This window comes from Barbus barbus (assembly GCF_936440315.1).
Source record: "Barbus barbus genome assembly, chromosome: 1".
Lineage (NCBI taxonomy): Eukaryota > Metazoa > Chordata > Actinopteri > Cypriniformes > Cyprinidae > Barbus > Barbus barbus.
In genome coordinates this window covers 37,709,616-37,726,787 of record NC_136729.1, presented here as the reverse complement: position 1 = coordinate 37,726,787, position 17,172 = coordinate 37,709,616, and the positions used below count along the sequence as shown (strand labels likewise).

Here is a 17,172-nt window from a genome sequence, read left to right as displayed (position 1 = left end):
GACCATTTGACAAAGGTGCTGCATAGCACCTTTAAAGATTTGGTGCCATATAGCACCAAAAGTGGTTCCCCTATGATTACGAGCCAAGAACCACTTTTAGTGCTATATAGCACCTTTTTTTTTTTTTCGTGTATGATAGTGGTCAGTCTGACCTCTATTGGTAAAAACATGTTGAGAAATAAATAGTTCATTAAAAATAGGAAACAAACAATATGTTTAACTCCAATTATTACATTTTATTTCAGAAACATTAATAACACATCAGCTGCCATTGATAAAAGATATGCATTTTGACAAAACAGTAAATTTTTTGTGGTGTTCCACCCTCTTTTCTTTTCTTTTCTTTTCTTTTCTTTTCTTTTCGTTGCTAGGTCAAAAAAAAAAAAAGTTTGCTAGATTTGTTTTTCTGTTTTATTATATATTTTATTTGGCACCACTCTTACTTTATTTTGAATATTTTATGTATAACTGTTCTACTTCATATGTACCATCAGCTATTAGTTTACATTTAGCCATCGTAATTAAAACTCTGTCACACTGTAAACTATGCACAGTTATTAAAGGTATAGTTCACCCAAGAATGAAAATTCTGTCATTAATTACTCACCCGTACCCATGTCGTTCCAAACCTTTAAGACCTTTGTTCATTTTTGGAACACAAATTAAGATATTTTTGATGCATTCCGAGAGCTCTCTGACTCTCCCATAGATAGCAAGGATCCTTAAGGATCTTAATTTGTGTTCTGAACATGAACGAAGGTCTTACAAGTTTGGAACGACATGAGGGTGAATAATTAATTTTCATTTTTTTGGGGTGAACAATCCCTTTAAGTAAATAAGTCAGACAAAAATTCTCAAACGTTTTATAACCTGATGACTGCAAGTCCCACCTACCAGAAGAAACACTACAGTGTACAGTGTACAGTGATCTAACTACAGTACTACCACGGGTACTACATGGCTACATAGCTGTTGCCTTACGTTCTATTGCTTCTTTTAAATAGTTTTTCTATATATACATGTCCTATACAGATGCAATTGTGCCACAAATCACTGCTGCTCACTACACAGCAGGAATACAGTTCTTTAGATACATTTTAATAACACTGCACAGTGTTTTTAAAATGGTGTGCCGAGTTGTTCAATATTTAAAAATACATCTTGAGTCTTTTTCAAAAATAATTAATGGCATACACATGATTATTGACATACATGGTTGAGCAATTACTTTTCAGAATATTTATTAAAATGCTAAGCAAGTTTAAAGAATGGGGCAATGCTGTCCACAAAACATGTATAGAATCTCCAGTGCATCAGGTTCTACAGAGTGTCTTGCGACTTCTGCACTTTGTCCTTTGGTTGGCTGAGTAATTACAGGAGGTGTAGTTTCTTTAATTGGATGCACCTTATTAGCTGCTTTTTTTATGTCCATTGGTGTGAAGACAGTTACAATGCTGTGTTTCTCAGCCCAACATTTTGGAGGCTCTGTTAAAGGAGTCACTTTGTTTTCTGTTTTCCTTTTTGGAGTGTCAGTTTTTTGGTCACCTGGCTGTATCTCAGAATCATTGGCATTTGGAAGGTGAAAGTAGGTGATTGTCCTCCCTGGGCACTCTTCTTGTTCTGTGAAAGAAGTATCCTTGTCAGGCATCATAGATGAATGGCCAAATAAGGAATATGGAATATCCTCTTTTCCAGAATCCTGCTCTGACTCAGCCAACACATCCTTGTCTTCTATATTCTTGGATGTGTCTTCATTCTCCAAACAAGATTTCAGACTCATTTGATTTTCCCTAAGTAACCAGCAACCCTTATCAATTAAGACTGCATTCTTGGATCCCACCCTGGCATTCAGAGTGACTAAGTTCATTGTCTCATTTAAATCTACTGAGCTTGTAGCATTAAAGTATGACAAATCTGGAATGGCATTTGTGTGAACTTCATGGAGGGAGGGCAGACTTGAGGTATTTGTACATCTAAGACCTTCTCTCTTCTCAACTTTTTCAGTTGAAGGAGATCTCTTCTCATCGGAGCTACATCCTTTAGAGCCTTTTCCATAAAGCTGATCTATAGTTCTTTTTACATAACCCTTTGCAATGGACATCCTGTATGTGTTTTTGTCTTCTCTTGACATCTCTGAGGATGTTAATAATTGGTATTCTTTTCTGTGAGAATATTCAAGTTGGTAATTTGACAGTTCAGACCTTGGGCTGCTCAGCTGTGTCTGTCCATGCTGCATATCTGTATTGCTCTTGGCAAGAAACATGTCTCTGATGGATTTCACTCTGTTGGTCTGAATGTGTGCCTCTGAATCTTTTGCCAAATCACTGTTTTTGGAATCATAACTGAATGCTAATGATGATGAGACAGAATCCATTAATCCACTTTCTGTGGTTTTGATCATCTTTGATGCCTCTTGATTAGTTACACTGTGGTTCGTGAGCCTTTTGCCAGTTGTCTGTTCTGTATTATAAGGTCTCTTACCCACTGATTTTTCCTGGTCTTGTAGACTACCAATAGGCTTTGCAACAGTAATTGCTATTGCCTCCTTATTCTCATTTTCTTCATACTCAATGATTTCTTCAGGAATCTCCACACAGTTCTCCTGATAGATGGCGTAGCATTCTGGTGCTTCTAGGATTACATGCTCCTCCTCAGAATAAGTCCTACTTCCCATACAGAAGTCTTGGTGTGTTGTTGAATGTTGTATTTCATCCACTTCTATATTTGATTCAAGATGAGTATGAGGGATACCTTGCACCTCAGGTAATACAATATCCCTCTCTGTTCTTTTTGTTTTATTGTGTAACTGATCTTGAGTTTGAATGGCCTGAAACTCATTTTGCCAATGTCCTGACATTGTCTCCTTTGAACATATCTGTTCTGTTCCATCATTTGGGTCAGGACTTTTCACATTAATATTATTTTCTTTACTGAAATATTTATCTTTAGGAAATGTCTCATAACTATATCTTCCATTCTCCTCCTGTTGGTTGACCTCATCTTTTGCAGATACATTTAGTTTTCTTCCTATACAGGAAACAAGTGATTCTGATAATTTAGACCCTTCCTCTTCAACTGCGTCTCCGTCTTTTTCTATCTCATTTACCACTTTTCTTATCAACTCTTCTTTGGTTAATACTGTCTTAAGAGATTCAGAATTCTCCCATTTAGAACTGTTTTCTTTGCATGTGCCTCTTCCCTCAGTAATTTCCTTTTGCTTTTCTACTCTACACATATCTTCTACTTTTTCCTGATGTTTCTTGAAAGTTTCTCCTACTTTCTCCAACTCTCTGTACATTTCAGCCTCAAAGCTATATTCACCAGGTGGCACATCCTTGCAGATATCAGAAACAGGTATGGCATCCCCTGTAATTTTTTTCTTTTTGCAAACGTTGTCATTTCTCAAATCCTGTTGGTATCTATCTTCAATCACAAGATCCTTTTCAGGTCTTTCCAGTGAGCCTACCACGAAAACCTGTGAACTGTCACTATCTTTAAGGTGTGCAGTTATAGCTCTATCAATAACTGAATTAACATACATGTTCACATCTTCCAGCACAAAATCTGATAAACTTTCCATTTTCTCTTTAGAGTGGAGGTCTGAAAGTCCATTCATTTTCATCGCTGGGAATGAATCACATACTTTGTCAGTGTCTTCTATCTGATTGCATATGCTCTCATCTAAATGGTTAAGGGCTGCCAACTCCTCTCTGACTCTCTCTGGAACACCTAAATGTTCCATCAGCACTTGGATAGAATGTTCTTCCTCCTCTGAACTTGAACTTTGATTGGACTCACTCACAGTGATCTCTGGTTTGTCACTGCTACACATTGCTTTATTGATCAGTGCTTGGAAGCCCTTCCAGCTCTGTAACAGCTGGACAGATGCTGAGTTGTGAAGGTGGGATAGACTTATCCTAAGATGCTCTGCATCTTCTATTGCTGCCAATTCTTTTAGAGATTGCATCATGTGCATAGCCTCAGAACAGTTTAGGTTGGCATCAGGCTGACCATATGCATTTAAATGGCTTAAGCCATCCTTTAAAGTCATAACACAAAGAAAGGCAAGAAGTAACCTAGAGGAAGAACTAAATGTATATTCCACACATTTAGACATTTTTGAGCATGGCCATTTGTGTTGTTTGATCTCACGAAGGGACTCAATATAATAACAAAGCTGATCAAGTACTGGCTTCATATCTGGCCTTACAGACATTTTTACTGTGTAGAATGTTTGTGCTTGCAAATCTATCAGTTCTATTGGCGGCTTTGTTTGGATACCATGTGCTTTCCTCAACAAAGTATTTTCTGTGTCATATGAGTTGATCTCACTTATTAGCTTAAGTGTCTGTTGATTTTCCCTTGTTTTTAAGTGATCACTGTTTATTTGTTCAGGCTTTTTTGTCCTTGGTGAATATACACAAATCTCTTTTTCTTCAAAAGCTTCATTTGTTGATGGTTGTATTTTATTACAAGATTGATAATTGAACAGAGATGCTTTTACCATTGTGTTATTTTGGGGTATAGTTTCTAAAGAGGGCTGGTTAAGCAGTGGCGGTTTTACCTTTTTACTTCTCTGTAGCCAGAGTTCAACATATTCTGATGTTTTCTGTCTCAACGTGCCTTTGATGAGTGATGCTTTTTGCATTTTTGTCTCTGGCAACGTGTCAGCTTGCACTTGGATGTTGTTTTGATCTTTTTCAACTAAAAAAGAGCTTATGTCATCGGTTTTCAGTTGAACACACTCTAACTGCTCTGTTTGGGGTTTTAGAGGCACATTTCCATTATTATTTCTCCTTTTCAGTAGTTTTTGAGCAGCTTTTGTTGTGGAATTCTTGTTTAGTTTCATAGATCCTTTATGGCTTGAAATATCGATTTTCTTTTTCTTTATTTCTTTCAGAATGCCAGCTTTATTAGCCCTTTGTTTTCTTTTTGGAATAGCATACTTAAACAAGTGATTCTTCTTTACCACTACTCTAACTGTCTTCCTCTTTGTGGTTGTACCAAGAGTAAGAATTCTTTTAGATACTGAGGCTTTTGAAGGTGTCACTGTCACCTTCAAGTTCTCTTGACAAGTCTGCTTTTCATAAATGTGTAAAGGTGTCTCATACATCTTTTTCTGATTGTCCTGAAACTGGAGATTCTCTGAACATCTGTAGTTGCTCAATTGTAGCCGTGTTTCAGAGGCCAGGGTACATCGAGGCTTGGGTACAGGGTAGTTACAATGCTTTACCATACAGTATTCCTGCTTCACATCTCCACTGTCCAGCTCTTCCATGTCAGAGTAAGAAAGGTTCTTATGAAATTCTATATCACTTACTGTCTTGATGCAGTCAATGGATTCTTGTTTGTGTTGTACCTTGTGCAACCTTGGAAAGTGGGAAAGCGGTGAGGGTAGTTGCTCTAACTCCATGCTTGCAGCACCTCCAATTATCTGAGTCTCTTCATATACCTTACAGCCATCCTCAGGGCAGAAATGGTTGCTGTTATTAGGGTCACGCTCGCTTACCTCTACAGTAAGAGTATCACTTTGAGGAGGTAAGTTGTCAGGTAAATTAGCATCCAGGTCAGGACAGGAAATAGTGGCTGCTTTAAATTGATTGTACACACTGGCACGACTGACTGTGGTTGTCCAATGAATTGTTTCCTCTTCTTTAATAGTGAGGCGTACCTTCATTTCTACAGTCATACTTCCATCTTGATTGACTCTGAAAGCTTTCTCAATGTCATCATCAGAAGGCATGTGTGTGTCATCCTCTTTCTCACCATCCCGACTGGTAATTACTTCTGTTTCAGCAATTGACTCAAGATGTTGTCCAGGCTCTACTTCCACAGAGCCATTTGGGTTGCTTGGAAAATCATACATACTTCCTGACATACTGTTTTGAATTTGATTCACAAAGTAGTGTTCTGAGGATGGAGAGAAGGGACGGGATTTGGTGCTGCTGGACTTCTTTTTTCCTTTAGAATATTGGTGATATGTAGATAGGATTTCACAGTGTGGTGATAGATTTAGATGTTCATTAAGACCAGAAGTTGTGTGATTATAAGTCAGGACAGCAGAAAAGCATTGCAAGTGAGAAAAATAAAGAGCATAAAGAAACAGATTAGAGAGAGCATGCATGCTATAATCCATATTGAAGGAGGTAGGTCACTGTAGGTATTGCAGTAGATATGAATGTCTAAGCACTTGCTTAAAGCTAGTCTCTTATCTTGACATGTAGTGTAATATATAAAGCATTTTTAAATAGGAATCTATCAAGAATTTTTAACAAATGACTTACATTTGCAAACAATTATTGAATTTATATTATTTTGTCCTCATTATTATAGTAGTTGAGCTCAGTATTATAATAAAAGTAGAATTAATAAACTTACGGGCTATTGGATGTCGCCGTCCCAGTCTTTTAACTGGCAGCCACTTTGACGGAGATGACTTCTGAACATCATAGTTTCTTTTTTTGAAAGGTTCTCGGCCAGCAGCCACCAATACCCCAGGGCACAATATCAATGCAGGAAGCCCATCCACCTATGATAATGTGAAAACATCTTTATAGTGTAGCAACAAACTATCTATTCAACAAAGCAGGGATAAATTATTAGTATAGTCAGTAGTCATCCTAGATTACATTGCAATTCATTTCAATTAATCATTTGTCTATGATAATGCATTTATGTCAATGCTATGTCTAAAATGCCTGTTAAAGGTAATTTTAAATCTTCTTGTTAGTCTCAAGCTAGGCTACTTTGTTTACAAATTCCAGCAGAGTATTTTAATGTCAGTGGAGTCCAATATTGTTTTAGACCCAACTGACTTTCATTGTATGAAGAAAAACAGTTGAAACATTCTTCAAAATACTTATTTTATCTTGTCTTCTTCCATCTTTTGCACTCAGTGTTCACTCAATGTTATTAATCATTTTTGTCTTGGTCACTTATTAACATATTTCTGTTCTCTATTTTGAATATGTATAAATTGTATTTTGGTCTTTATTTGCTATAAGCTTGTGCAAGGTGGCATCTGCAGACTTTTGACATGTAAGTAGTTGCTGTAACAGACATTTTTGTGAGCGTAACAAGAGCATGCAAGGTTGGCAAACAGTGTAACACTGCGGTACACTGATGGGCAGACAAGAGGCTGGTTTTGTTGAATTGAGGTCAAGAGGCATCAGTATGAATAAACTGCTTTTGTGTAAACACTAATCTTATTCATCTTTGCCATTAAACATACATTTTAGATTTCTCTATTTTTGGATTTTACACTGCTCATGGCTTCTGGTTTTGGTGTCTTTTGGTGTTCTTGTAGCAAGATGCAGACACAGCATCTCGTTCTGTTCTCAGGGAACCATGATCGCAAAAATAACAGATAAACTGTCTGTAAGGATATAGATAATTTATATATGCAGTTCTATATAGAAAATTAAGTGAATTTGAGGTCACTAGATTGAATGTGCACTCTATACACAACCATAAATTACATCAATTACAAATATAGCAATATATGCACTAGTGGCAATAATTGTAGTTTTTTTTTCTCCTACCAAAAGATATATGAATAGATGATGTTTGGTGTATGTGGTCTAAAACATTAAAATTTACATGGAATTTGTGACATACAAGGTCTTGTCCATATGTACAAAGTTTTGAGAATTTTTAACTTATGCACACAACATATAGACATGTTAGTCATAATGAGCCATACAAGAAAAAAAATGCTAACACACTATAATTGATTCAGTTTGACCAATTTTCTAAATCATTCATACATTTCTCAAAACATAGTTTTGAAAAGAAATTATAGTTTCTTTTAAAACTATAAACACATTCCACCTGTTTTCGCACACATTACAATATACTCATTTTGCAGGACTTTCACTTTGTTTCTAGCCTTAGGGCTCCAGAGTTATGATCCAAAACACAAATATTCTTGTTAGAGCACCGACTAGTGTTGGACAGATACAGGTGCGTCTCAAAAATGTAAAATATTGTGAAAAAGTACATTTTTTGGTAACTAATTTGAAAAAGTGAAACTTTCATATATTCTAGATTCATTACATGTAAAGTAAAATATAAAGTTTTTCTTAGTTTTAATTTTGATGATTAGAGCTTACAGCTTATGAAAGTCAAAAATCCAGTATCTCAAAATATTAGAATATTTACATTTGAGATTCATTAAATGACCATCGCTACAGTATAAATTCCAGGAATCTCTTGTTCTTTGAAACCACAATAATGGAGAAGACTGCTGACTTGGCAATGATCCAGAAGACAATCATTGACACTCTCCACAAAGAGGGTAATTCAGAGAAGGCCATTACTGAAAGGGGTGGCTGTTCACAGAGTGCTGTATCAAAGCATATTAAATGCATAGTTGACTGCAAGGAAGAAATTGATTAGGAAAAGGTGCACAAGCAACAGGGATGACCGCAAGCTTGAGAATACTGTCAAGCAAAGCCAATTCAAACACTTGGGAGAGCTTCACAAGGAGTGGACTGAAGCTGGAGTCATCAAGAGTCACCACGCTCAGACGTCTTAAGGAAAAGGGCTACCAAGCAACTTCTGAAACAGAAACAATGTTAGAAGCATCGCACCTGGGCTAAGGAGAAAAAAGAACTGGACTGTTGCTCAGTGGTCCAAAATCCTGTTTTCAGATAAAAGTAAAATTTGCATTTAATTTGGAAATCAAGGTCTGAAGCCTGGAGAGGCACGGAATCCAAGCTGCTTGAAGTCCAGTGTGAAGTTTACAAAGTCAGTCATGATTTGGGCTGCCGTGATGTCTGCTGATGTTGGTCCATTGTGTTTTATCAAGTCCAAAGTCAATGCAGCCGTCTATTTTGGATTTTGGAGCACTTTATGCTTCCCTCTGCTGACAAGCTTTATGGAGATGCTGATTTATTTTTCCAGCAGGACTTTAGCACCTGCCCACAGTGCCACAAGTGGTTTGCTGACCATGATTTTACTGTGCTTGATTGGCCAGCCAACATGCCTGACCTGAACCCCATATAGAATTTATGGGATATTTTCAAGAGAAAGATGAGAAACAGTGTCTCTAACAATACAGACGAGCTGACAGCTCAATAGTGCCTCAGCAGTGCCACAGGCTGATCGCTTCCATGCCACACATCACTGATGCTGTCATTTGTGCTATAAAGGAGCCCCGACCAGTTATTGAGTGCATAAATGAACATACTTTAAATAACTTGAACTTTTCTTTATTGCAAATCCTTTTTTGATTGATCTTAGGAAATATTATAATATTTTGAGATACTGGATTTTTGACTTTCATGAGCTGTAAGCTCCTATCAAAATTAAAACAAAAAAAAAACTTTTGAAATATTTTACTTTACATGTAATGAATCTTGAATTTATGAAAGTTTGACTTTTTATAATGTTACCAAAAAAAAGAACTTTTCCATGATATTCAATTTTTTTTAGATGCACCTGTATGTGTCTGGAATCATCTTGCCAGATTTGAGGTCTAGGTGATTTACGGTCTCTGATACATCATGAAATTAACTTTGACAACGAGTTTATATAAAAACTGTTTGATGTATATCAATATATTGATGTATATACACTTGTATATCAACACAAAATCCATAACTTCTTTATGACATTGTCTGAAGATGATCTCAATCAGATTTGGTGAAAAACAGGCCAATAGTCTAGGAAGAGTTCAAATAATTGGTATCATTGTTCTCAGTCTGACTCAAGGAATCTATCAAGACCAGTTTCACTACAATAGGAAAACATTTATGAAAAGATATTAGTAATTTTTTATATTTCATTATAATTTGTGCCCCAAAACATTTTTAGTACCTTTAAAGGATGTTGGAAGGCATTGTGTTGTAAGGCATTGTGTTGAAGACATGTACCAAGTGTCAAAATGATAAGCCAGTGTGATTGTATTTATCATTTTACAACAAAATTTAAAATGACTCTTGCTTAAAATGCCCAACACAGGAAAACTGTTCACCCTGGAATGCTGCATTGAATATAAAGAGTCCAGTCTTGTGAGTTTTGGCCAAAATGTTCAGAAGTTAAAATTGCATATTTTCTGATCACTGAAAAGTAGGTTTTCCAAAAATGGTGCAATCGAATAGTCTTCTTGAGCCAAGGAATCAGACACGGAATCAAAGTTACTAGCATAAACATAACTGTAGACTTGACAGTTGATGTTGAAAGAAAGGTTGATTTAGAGACTCCAACTGTAATTAATGTTCCGACTGTTCTCTATCTGTGTGCCAAATTTAAAATTTGGCACACAGATAGAGAGATACCCCCCTCCAAGAGATACAGCCTCAGAGTTTTTTTGGCATCATGTCAGTAAATTGGTTGATAATGATGATACTCTAATCTAATTATTTATAAGAATAAATTAATAAAAATGGTTGTGTCTATCAACATGAAATTTATGGCTTTTTGCTGGCATGGTCTGAAGATTATCTGAGTCGAATTTGGTGAAAATAAGACTAAAGGTCTAGAACGAGTAAGTTTTCAAAGTAGGCTTTCAAAGAAAATCAAAATGAGGATTCCATAATTTATATTGATGTCATCAGCATTAAGCAATCAAGACCATTTTCATTACAATAGAGAAAATTAATCAAAAGCTTTTTTTTTTTCGTAAATTTCATTATAATTTTTGACCACAAGATGGCACTGTCCCAGAAAGTTCAGTGCCTTCAGGGGATGATGCCTAAAACATTACACAGATAACCCAATGTGTTCGTAAAATGCAGATATAGACATATATATGGAGATAATAGCATCACATCTACTTTGGCGTGCTAGTCACCAAAATTGGTTTGCATAAACTTAATTCAACTAGAACCTTTGGTGCTTGGCCCCTAATTATGCTTAACAGAACAGTTAATGTTAGCATTATTAATAAAGCTTGTTTGGTGGTCTAAATAACATGTCCCTGATTCCCATCTCTATGTCCTATCCCAGATTGCAGTGCAGTATAATAGGATGAAATAGTAAAGAGGCTTAGTGCCACTGGGCAGTATGTCTTCCTCAATCTGTAAATGCGATTTATGCTCACTCAAACACTGGGTCAGTTTGCTTACACCAGAGACACAACTGACATGGTCACAACTCTAATCTCTAAAAATAATACTCTGAAAATATTGTAATGGGTCATTTCCTTTTGGTTCTTGCTTGAAGTGAAGCTGGCATGTCAAAACAAGTGAGCATGTGTCTTTGAAGTTTGTTTCATCCTGTTGTATACCTGTAAATTGTGGTAAAGCGGAAAACGGAGTGTCTATTTACACTAAGTGCAAATAGCCAGCCTTGTTGGCAAACATTTACACTATTTACACTAACTCCGCCCACCAATGTGTGATTGGGATAGTCAACACTGAAAAAATACATTTGTTTTTCATCAGTTTCAGTGGTGTGGATGGTAAGGTGTGTGTACATTTTGACGCGATCGACCTTTTTTATTGAATCTTTACCTTACTTTCACTCTCTGTTGTTTAAAGTGATAATATATAACTTAATTCCCACCATATTTCTGGTATTATCTATCAAACTAATCTAACTAATTTGATCGTTTGCTTTTTAAAACTGCGAGTGCAGCGCATCAGCTGGTTAGCTTGTTACTCGCGTTCCATTCGCGTTTCTATTCGCGCCTATTATTGTTTTCTTTTTTCTCGCTCCGTTTTCATTTCTCTCTCGCTCGGTTTTTCACGAGTTCTAACTGGGGCCCAGGTCAGGAAGCAGACAGACTGACTAAACCAACCGTCTGCTAGCCACCTTACGTCACAGAAGTCAGTTAATTCTCAGCACATAGAGACTCCTTCACCCAGATATCACACTATAGAGACTGTGTCTGTTCCCTGAACTAGAAAATACAGAAAACGTCCAAACCAAATTAAGAGTAACAATTTAATGGAAGTTCAACAAATGAAAAATGCTTACAATAGAGAGAAACAATTAATAAAGCTTGGCTTACTGAATATCTGTCAGAGCCCACTCTGGAGCAGGGAAACGCGGATGCGAGGAACTTCACAAACTTCCGAACTTTATTGATAACACTGGGATCACAGGAGACATGGAGATGACGAGTCGAGATGACGATAATACCGGACACAGGGGCAGGGAAACACAGGGCTTAAGAACACAAGGAAATCACAGAGGAAGAAAATAAACAGGTGCGGAGAAATTAAACAGGGCTAGGGACTAATTAACTACTGATCACAGGAACGAGGAAGGTCAAATAGTCTGTGTCCAAATTCAGGGTCTGCATCCTTCGGAGTACTCATTTGAAGGATGTTACGTCACAGCGCCGCGACGAAGGCTGTCCAAATTCGTAGGATCCTTCAAATGCGGCCCACAAATACATCCTCCTTTTCCCCGAATTGGAAGGATGGGTGTGGTGGATCCTTTCCCGTCCTACCTATCCCATAATTCTTTTCGGCAGAGCGTAATGGCGGACGAAGCGAGCGGTAGCGGAGTGGGAGAGGAGTTTCTCTGACAAAACAAGCTAAAGTTTATGCTTCGGCTCAATGAATTTGTAGGAGAAATTAGTAGAATACTTAAAAACAAATAAAAATAGGCTATAATGGCTTACCTGGATGTGACTGTCTTGTAGTCTGAAATAAAAAACTCTCCGACAACGAGCAAAGAAAGTATTTAATTTATTTAATTGCTTTATTTCTTCCAAAATAATTAAAATGAGGAGAATAACTCTTTGTTTGTCCATTTTTCCGCTTCTTGCTTGGCGCTGTCACGGTTGCTAGGCGACAGAATATGAGCAAAGGGTAAGGGAGGGAACTGAAAGAAGGGTAGGCTGTCCAAATTCACAAACACCGACTTCCGGGTTTTGCGGACGTCGGAGGATCCCTCCTCCTTCAACCGGGTAGGAAGGATCCTAAGGAGGATGCAGACCCTGAATTTGGACACAGCCATAGAGACACGAGAGGAGGGGAAAACAAGACACAGGACTGACAATATCAGGTCTCTTTCTACAAAAGCACTTTTTGTAAATTATTTGATCAATGATAATAATCTAGATTTGCTCTGTTTGACAGAAACATGGCTAAAACCAGATGAATACATTACTTTAAATGAGTCCATGCCCCAAGATTACTACTATAAAAATGAGCCACGTCCGAAAGGTAAAGGGGGAGGTGTTGCTACAATTTATAACAATATTCTCAGTATTTCTCAGAGGGCAGGCTTTAAGTATAACTCGTTTGAAGTTATGGTGCTGCGTATAACATTATCTAGAGAAACACGTGTTAGTGATAAATCCCCTGTGATGTTTGTACTGGCTACTGTATACAGGCCACCAGGGCACCACACAGACTTTATTAAAGAATTTGCTGATTTTCTAGTTAGTACTGGCTGCAGATAAAATCTTAATTGTTGGCGATTTTAATATTCATGTTGGTAATGAAAAAGATGCATTAGGATCAGCATTCATAGACATTCTGAACTTTATTGGGGTTAGACAACACGTTTCTGGACCTACTCATTGTCGAAATCATACTCTAGATTGAATACTGTCACATGGAATTGATGTTAGTGGTGTTGAAATTCTGCAGCAAAGCGATGATATCTCAGATCATTATCTAGTCTTGTGGAAACTACATATAGCTAAAACTGTAAATTCTACTCCTTGTTACAAGTATGGTAGAACCATCACCTCTACCACAAAAGACTGCTTTGTAAGTAATCTTCCTGATTTATCTCAATTCCTCAGCATATCCAACAGCGCAGAAAAACTTGATGATGTAACAGAAACTATGGACTCTCTCTTTTCTAGCACTTTATATACAGTTGCTCCTTTACGCTTAAGGAAGATCAAAGAAAACAGTCCGACTCCGTGGTATAATGAGTACCCTCGCACCTTAAAGAGAGCAGCCTGGAAAATGGAGCGCAGCTTGAGGAAAACAAAACTAGAGGTATTTCGTATAGCCTGGTGGGAAAATACCCTATCCTACAGAAAAGCATTAAAAACTTTCTACCTCGCATTCCATCCTGATGATCTGACGATAGCTGCTCGCATCTCAGCATGTCTAACAGACATTTCTTGCTGGATGAAGGACTATCACCTTCAACTCAACCAAGCTAAGACAGAACTGCTTGTAGTTTCTGCAAACCCATCACTTCATCACAATTTCACCTTTCAGTTAGGCTCATCAACCAAATCTCCTTCAAAAACAGCCAGAAACCTTGGAGTTGTGATTTGATGATAAGCTGAATTTCTCAGACCACATTGTTAAAACTGCAACGGTCCTGCAGATTTGCTTTATACAATATTAGGAAGATCAGGCCCTTTCTTTCGGAACATGCAACACAACTCCTTGTTCAAGCTCTTGTTCTGTCCAGACTTGACTATTGCAATGCTCTCTTGGCAGGTCTTCCAACCAATTCCATCAAACCTCTACAATTAATCCAAAATGCAGCTGCAAGATTAATCTTTAATGAGCAGAAAAGAACGCACGTCACACCTCTGTTCATCAATTTACACTGGCTACCAATAGCTGCTCGCATAAAATTCAAGGTATTAATGTTTGCCTACAGAACCACCTCTGGCTCTGCACACCTTTACCTAAATTCAGTACTTCAGACCTATGTGCCCTCTAGAAGCTTGCGTTCTGCAATTGAACGCCGCATTATTGTGCCATCCCAAAGAGGCACAAAATCACTTTCACTGACTTTTTCCATTAACTGTTCCCACCTGGTGGAATGACCTGCCCAACTCAGTCCGAGCAGCTGAATCCTTAGCCATCTTCAAGAAACGGCTAAAAACACATCTCTTCCATCTTTGTTTGACCCTCTAACTCTAGCACTCTCTATTCTAATTCTGTTTTTATCTATCTATCTGTCTTCTTTTTATTTAAAAAAAACACACACACACATGACCCTCTATCAATTGCATATTTATTCTCTAACTGCTAGCTTTTCTTGAAAAACTAACACTTGCTTTCTTTTTTTCTATTCTATCTACTTGTTTTCTTTAAAAAAAAAAAAAAAAGGTTTCTTTTTGGGGGGGTTTGATTGCTTCTATTGTCCTCATTTGTAAGTCGCGTTTGCATACAAATGTCTGCTAAATGACTAAATGTAATGTAAATGTAAATATAAATAAAGCTGTCTAGACTTGACTAAAGCACAGGGAGAAAATGTGTGTGAGTATGGGCATGCAATGAAGTAATAGACTAAATTAAAATGAAATGTAATTAAGAGGCTTAAGCAGAATAATTAAATTAAAAATAAAATATTGTAACTGAAAATGAATGTGATTTGGGGACAAAATTCTTACCCTTCTTCCATCAGGTGTATGTAACCTGAGCACCGGGAAGTGCATAACCTCTGACATGCGATCTAACAGTGCTTCAAATGAGTATGTTGTTCTTCTCTGCAGCATCAGGGTGTGCTTCACTTCTGGCTCTCCATTACGAAACAGTACTAGCCGCTTTGATGTGTGCAACAAGATGGCATGCTCATTCCGTCTTGCACTGCAGGTTCCATGTTGAACAGAGTTATGTGTATACCAAGCCAAACACCGGGCGCTTACAGGACGAGCGTGATACCAGGGAGGTAGTTTCCGGCGTGCTCGTTCCAAGTCAATAGGCTTGACAGTTCGATGATCAGAGCAAATGTAGGAGTGACCATGATGTAACTGATCAAGAGACTGAACCGCCGTATGACCACGAGGAGTTGTAATAGTGCGCACACCAAATGGCAGTGGCACACGCTTGCTTAGGCTATCCAGGAGGGCCTCAAATGTTTTAAAGGTGCGGCTGTTGATAACCACAGGCAGACCGCTGAACTGAGAATCACCACTTTTATAAAAGCACACATGTTTGGAGGCAGTTGGCTCAGTGATGTGTAGTGGCCGTGATGTCATCTGAGTGTGACCACTAGCGGTAGACTGGGCCTTTGGAATAGACTTCGTCACTACTGGAGCTTCACTCATGATTACAATGTACCTGTATCGTACATGAAAGGCAGGCATGATGAGGGAGAAGGAAATAAATCAAACAATTCAATTTAACAAATAGATATGTCACTGATTATGGCCAACACAAAATATTAACAAACCATATCAATCTGCATATCCCTGAGGCTTCTAAATCATGCTTTTGACCAAAAACACACTCAAGTGAACCCATTCCATTTTTAATATGATCAATATTTCTGAAAACTCCAGCTTAAACATCATGAATGTCTTTTAGAAATGCTTATTATAAACACATACTGATTGACCACTAGTCTGAATATTGGAGAGGCAGTAGGTTACAGACACTACATCATTGTTAATGGCAGATGTTGTTTACTGTTTAACAGGCCTGGATTTAACAATCACTAGAACTGCTCCGAATCATCATTCAGCCACTTAATTTAGTTTAATACCACTATATTAATCTTTTTCAGACAACAAGCTTTAAAAATGGTAAAGAATGTCTCAATGTTTATTAAAATGTAATAATCTTTATTTAAGTCTTTTCAATAATCATTATAAATGGTTATACAATGATTGAACACAATTAACACACTTAATTTGATCTTTTTGACAGTCGGAAGGGCTAGTATGAGCAGCATTATATTCCATCATAAGGTTACAATAAAGAAATGTTGTTGTTTTTTTAATTATGAAAAGCATTACATTCCATCATAAGGTTACCATAAAGAAATTAATTTTTTTTCATACAAAAGAAAATAATTATTTTCATTTATTTTCATCCCTTTGTGCTCTAAGAATAGCTTCCTACAAAGAAGATTTGTTCGATGACAACTACAGACAATTTAAGCAAACACGTTACAAGGCTCAAAAACAACTTTAAATAAACTCAATGTACAGTCATAAAGTTTGAAAAATACTCACTGTGTTCCTCATTTTGAGCAGGATTTAAGTTAATGTAAACATTTTATCGCACCGAAGCACTGTCATATGCTGCACGGAGCAGCCCTACGATGGAGACTAGACGTTATTTTGGGCAACTGCCTCAGACTTCATTTGCTTAATCTTCACTCACTTGTAATCTCACCAATCAGGGACAGCATTACACATGCAGCCCAGCTTTAAGAGTATGTAAGCTGCGCTCGCCATTATCTACCCTGTTGATCTACAGCCTTCAGGTTTCTCTATTTTAGCACCATCACACAAGCCCACTAACTCAATGCCTTATGTAAGAATACATACTTTTAAGAAAATACGAT

The 17,172-nt window shown here is 37.3% G+C and overlaps 1 protein-coding gene across 1 annotated transcript; it reads right to left on the bottom strand.

Annotated features, from left to right (window-relative positions):
• Positions 1-224: 224 nt before the first annotated feature.
• On the bottom strand, positions 225-16,960 carry LOC306843945 (uncharacterized protein). The gene is made up of 4 exons (XM_079375693.1): positions 16,838-16,960; positions 15,272-15,941; positions 6,379-6,529; positions 225-5,961 (listed from the first exon to the last, which is right to left on the bottom strand). The coding sequence occupies exons 2-4, from the start codon at positions 15,926-15,928 to the stop codon at positions 1,262-1,264; spliced, it is 5,508 nt and encodes a 1,835-aa protein (XP_079231819.1). The 5' UTR covers positions 15,929-15,941; positions 16,838-16,960; the 3' UTR covers positions 225-1,261.
• Between the last annotated feature and the right edge of the window lie 212 nt (positions 16,961-17,172).